The sequence below is a fragment of the Electrona antarctica genome (genome assembly GCF_951216825.1).
Source record: "Electrona antarctica genome assembly, contig: scaffold_283, whole genome shotgun sequence".
NCBI classification, from domain to species: Eukaryota; Metazoa; Chordata; class Actinopteri; order Myctophiformes; family Myctophidae; genus Electrona; species Electrona antarctica.
This window is the reverse complement of record NW_027638140.1, coordinates 68,793-74,591: the sequence shown is the minus strand read 5'-3', so window position 1 is coordinate 74,591 and position 5,799 is coordinate 68,793. Positions and strand designations below refer to the sequence as shown.

General features: G+C 51.3%; 1 protein-coding gene across 1 annotated transcript; it reads left to right on the top strand.

The window, feature by feature from the left end:
- Positions 1-1,746: 1,746 nt before the first annotated feature.
- LOC306918356 (diphthine methyltransferase-like) lies at positions 1,747-3,309 on the top strand (the record flags this gene model as incomplete). Its single annotated transcript, XM_079531252.1, has 1 exon — positions 1,747-3,309. The coding sequence occupies one exon, from the start codon at positions 1,747-1,749 to the stop codon at positions 3,307-3,309; it is 1,563 nt and encodes a 520-aa protein (XP_079387378.1).
- Between the last annotated feature and the right edge of the window lie 2,490 nt (positions 3,310-5,799).

Below are 5,799 nucleotides of genomic sequence, written 5' to 3'. Positions count from 1 at the left end.
GGAACTATCCCATTGAGACAAAGCGGGGTGCCCTATGGGCTATAGTTCCACACATTGGAACTATCCATTGAGACAAAGCGGGGTGCCTATGGGCTATAGTTCCACACATTGGAACTATCCCATTGAGACAAAGCGGGGTGCCTATGGGCTATAGTTCCACACATTGGAACTATCCCATTGAGACAAAGCGGGGTGCCTATGGGCTGTAGTTCCACACATTGGAACTATCCCATTGAGACAAAGCGGGGTGCCTATGGGCTGTAGTTCCAAACATTGGAACTATCCCATTGAGACAAAGCGGGGTGCCTATGGGCTGTAGTTCCAAACATTGGAACTATCCCATTGAGACAAAGCGGGGTGCCTATGGGCTGTAGTTCCAAACATTGGAACAATCCCATTGAGACAAAGTGGGGTGCCTATGGGCTGTAGTTCCAAACATTGGAACTATCCCATTGAGACAAAGCGGGTGCCTATGGGCTATAGTTCCAAACATTGGAACTATCCCATTGAGACAAAGCGGGGTGCCTATGGGCTGTAGTTCCAAACATTGGAACTATCCCATTGAGACAAAGCGGGTGCCTATGGGCTATAGTTCCAAACATTGGAACTATCCCATTGAGACAAAGCGGGGTGCCTATGGGCTATAGTTCCACACATTGGAACTATCCCATTGAGACAAAGCGGGGTGCCTATGGGCTATAGTTCCAAACATTGGAACTATCCCATTGAGACAAAGCGGGGTGCCTATGGGCTGTAGTTCCAAACATTGGAACTATCCCATTGAGACAAAGCGGGGTGCCTATGGGCTGTAGTTCCAAACATTGGAACTATCCCATTGAGACAAAGCGGGGTGCCTATGGGCTGTAGTTCCAAACATTGGAACTATCCCATTGAGACAAAGCGGGTGCCTATGGGCTATAGTTCCAAACATTGGAACTATCCCATTGAGACAAAGCGGGGTGCCTATGGGCTGTAGTTCCAAACATTGGAACTATCCCATTGAGACAAAGCGGGTGCCTATGGGCTATAGTTCCAAACATTGGAACTATCCCATTGAGACAAAGCGGGGTGCCTATGGGCTATAGTTCCAAACATTGGAACTATCCCATTGAGACAAAGCGGGGTGCCCTATGGGCTATAGTTCCAAACATTGGAACTATCCCATTGAGACAAAGTGGGGTGCCTATGGGCTATAGTTCCAAACATTGGAACTATCCCATTGAGACAAAGCGGGGTGCCTATGGGCTATAGTTCCAAACATTGGAACTATCCCATTGAGACAAAGCGGGGTGCCTATGGGCTATAGTTCCAAACATTGGAACTATCCCATTGAGACAAAGCGGGGTGCCTATGGGCTATAGTTCCAAACATTGGAACTATCCCATTGAGACAAAGCGGGGTGCCTATGGGCTATAGTTCCAAACATTGGAACTATCCCATTGAGACAAAGCGGGGTGCGTATGGGCTATAGTTCCAAACATTGCTCCTATGGCTGGAACTATCCCATAGAATGAGCATTTCTGCATTCCATTGTTACAATGGGAGTCAACGCTAGTGTCGCCACTCTCTTACTAGATTACTCTGGTGTCACTGGTTTGGGCCAGTGACATCAGTGGTGACATCATCATTGCTCGTGACATCATCGGTGGATAAAGCAGAGCTCTAGATATTACATCTTGCTGTTGACGGTACGCAGTGATGGCTGGACCTGTAAAACGCTAGGGTCCTGGTATCTGTCTCACAACCATGTCTTGGAGGTCGAGGACTCGCAGCCTGCAGGCGTTGGACACGGAGCTGTGTGCCGATACCGTGGAGTGGTGCCCCGTCCCGCGGTGGCACGACATCCTGGCGTGCGGGACGTATCAACTCCAGGAGAGCCGCCCAGGCGTCGGGGCCGCGGTGGAGGAGGAGGAGTCTGCCGCCGCCGCTACTCCTCCTCCCAGCCGGATTGGACGTTTGTACCTGTTCGAGTTCCGCCAAGAAGAGGCCGGCGGCTCCCTGACCCCGCCCCCTCTCGCCGAGCTGCAGCGCGTGGACACCCCGGCTATTTTAGATCTGAAGTGGTGTCACGTGCCGGTGTCGGGGAAGCCGTTGTTAGGGATGGCGACGGCGGCTGGCGACGTCCGGCTGTACGCGCTCGACGCAGAGAGGAGTCAGGAGGAGAGCCGCCGCCACCACCGGGGGGGTCTGAAGGCTCTAGGCGGCCTGGCGGTGGGAGGAGGAGGAGCCTCCGACAGGCTGGCCCTCTCCCTGGACTGGTCTACCGGCCGGGGGGGGGAGGACGGCGGTGACGTGCGGGTGGTGTGCAGCGACTCCGCAGGCTGGGTGAACGTGCTCTCCCTGCCGGGGGGCGAAGGCGCCGGTCTGACGACCGTGTCGCGGTGGAAGGCCCACGACTCCGAGGCCTGGATCTCTGCGTTCTCCTACTGGGACCCCCAGCTGGTTTACTCCGGCGGTGACGACTGTCTGCTCAAAGGCTGGGATCTACGGACCGGTCCCGTACGGCCCACGTTCACCAGCCAGGCCCACACCATGGGCGTGTGCAGCGTCCACAGCAACCCCCACCGGGAGCACGTCCTGGCTACGGGGGGCTACGACGAGCGCGTGCTGCTGTGGGACGGCAGGAACACGAGGCGGCCCCTCGGAGAGACCACGACCCTCCTCGGCGGGGGCGTGTGGAGGCTGAAGTGGCACCCGAGCCACGGGCACCTGCTGTTGGCCGCCTGCACGCACAGCGGCGTGCACGTCCTCGACTGCGGGCGGGCGCTGGAGGGGTCGGGCGGTGGCGAGGGGGCGAGCGTCGTAGCCTCGTACACCGCGCACGACTCCCTGGCGTACGGAGCCGACTGGTCCCGGGTCGCCCTGGAGGAGGAGGAGGTGACCGCCGCTCCTCTCGGCTCCACAACGGAGACGAGGAGAGGCTCGAGGAGAGGCTCGAGGATCCGCCACGAATCCCTCCTCCCCGGCGCCGCCGCCAGCTTCGACTCGTCGCCACTGGAAGACGGCGAAGGCAAAGGTCGCCACAACATCCCAAGGACCGTACCGCCGCCGACCCAACAATCCACCACCACTTCCGGCCGTGCTGCTGTTCCGCCCCTTAATAATACCAGCGCTGATGGAAGCTCCGCCTCCTTGTCCTGTCTGCTCGCCACCTGTTCTTTCTATGACCACGCGCTGCATGTGTGGCGCTGGGACTGGGGTCCTGAGAAGGCCCCTCCCCCTCACCCCAGGCTCCTCCCCCTCCCCAGGCTCAGGAGGGGAGTGAGTCAGAAGACCGAGCTAGTGGGCAGTGTTGATTCCGTCGACTAAAACTAAGACGGAAAATGTTCCTCGAATGTTCCTTTTTTCCACTGACGAAAACTAAATGGAAACTAAGCTATACGATGACTAAAACTAAGACTAAGTAGCCTATAGCCTACTGACAATTTTGTCAACAAATAAAAACTAGACTAAAATGTTAGGAAGGGACTAGTGGACAAGAGATCCAGTATAAGTCATTTTACACTTGGTTTGAATGCTGAAAATAGCCAATCTACAAGCTCACAACTACAAGCTCACAACGCGTCTCGCTGCGACGCGTTGTGAGCTTGTACATCGGCTATTTTCAACAAGTGTAAATTCATTACGATGGCATCAAGGCCCGCCAAAATATATTTTAGTCGACTAAATCGACTGTAGAATTAGTCGACTAAAGTCTCATGACATTTATTCGACTAAAACTGGACTAACACTAGAACATTCCAGGTGACTAAAACTAAAACTAAACCTAAATGAAAACTATTCTAAAGACTATATGACTAAAACTAAAATCACAATTTTAAGTGCATGGGTGAACCCGGCCGGACATCTGACCTCTGACCTCTGACACTATCAGAGACTTTGAAGTAGTGAAAATATGTAAATGTGCAGAGTTGAAGCATCATGTCGTCACCTTATTAAACGAATGGCCTAAGTCATTTTTTGCCGAAAATGAGTTTTTGGCCTAAATCAACTCCTGGTGATGCTGGCCACCTCTGGTAAAATCGCCTAAGCCCTAACGTAAAAGGCCTCCCTGTTACACCCTATTAAAAAAATGGCCTATGTCAAGAGTGAGACTTAGGCCATTTTATTTTGCCTAAGTCATAATAAAATGTGACTTAGGCCATTTTAACACACCTTTCAAAATAGGAGTGAATGGGAGTGATTGGGAGTGAATGGGAGTGATTGGGAGGTACTGTTACTATGGGAGTGATACTATGGGAGTGAATGGGAGTGAATGGGAGGTACTGTACTATGGGACTGATACTATGGGAGTGAATGGGACTGAATGGGAGGTACTGTTACTATGGGACTGATACTATGGGAGTGAATGGGACTGAATGGGAGGTACTGTTACTATGGGACTGATACTATGGGAGTGAATGGGACTGAATGGGAGGTACTGTTACTATGGGACTGATACTATGGGAGTGAATGGGAGTGAATGGGAGGTACTGTTACTATGGGACTGATACTATGGGAGTGAATGGGACTGCATGGGAGTGAATGGGAGGTACTGTTACTATGGGACTGATAGAATGGGACTGAATAGGAGTGAATGGGAGTGAATGGGAGTGAATGGGAGGTACTGTACTATGGGACTGATACTATGGGAGTGAATGGGAGTGAATGGGACTGAATGGGAGTGAATGGGAATGCATGGGAGTGAATGAGAGTGAATGGGAATGAATGGGAATGAATGGGAGGTACTGTTACTATGGGACTGATACTATGGGAGTGAATGGGAGTGAATGGGACTGAATGGGAGGTACTGTTACTATGGGACTGATACTATGGGAGTGAATGGGACTGAATGGGACTGAATGGGAGGTACTGTTACTATGGGACTGATACTATGGGAGTGAATGGGAGTGAATGGGAGGTACTGTTACTATGGGACTGATACTATGGGAGTGAATGGGAGGTACTGTTACTATGGGACTGAATGGGAGTGAATGGGAGTGAATGGGAGTGAATTGGAGGTACTGTTACTATGGGAGTGAATGGGACTGAATGGGAGTGAATGGGACTGAATGGGAGTGAATTGGACTGAATGGGAGTGAATGGGAGTGAATGGGAGGTACTGTTACTAAGGGACTGTCACTCCCATTCATCCCATTCACTCCCATTCAGTCCCATTCAGTCCCATTCAGTCCCATGGTAACATTACCTCCCATTCAGTCCCATTCAGTCCCATAGTAACATTACCTCCCATTCAGTCCCATTCAGTCCCATTCACTCCCATAGTATCAGTCCCATAGTAACAGTACCTCCCATTCAGTCCCATAGTAACTACCTCCCATTCAGTCCCATTCACTCCCATAGTATCAGTCCCATAGTAACATTACCTCCCATTCAGTCCCATTCAGTCCCATTCACTCCCATAGTATCAGTCCCATAGTAACATTACCTCCCATTCAGTCCCATTCAGTCCCATTCACTCCCATAGTATCAGTCCCATAGTAACAGTACCTCCCATTCACTCCCATAGTAACTACCTCCCATTCAGTCCCATAGTAACAGTACCTCCCATTCACTCCCATAGTAACTACCTCCCATTCAGTCCCATTCACTCCCATAGTATCAGTCCCATAGTAACAGTACCTCTCATTCAGTCCCATTCACTCCCATTCACTCCCCTTCAGTATCAAAAATCTTTGTGCTCTGATATTATTTTAAACACTCTGTGGCTGACCCTAAACCATGGTCTATTAAAAATAATTGGAATAAAAACATTTTGCCTAAGTCACTTACTGCAGTAAGTAATTTGGCCTAAATAAG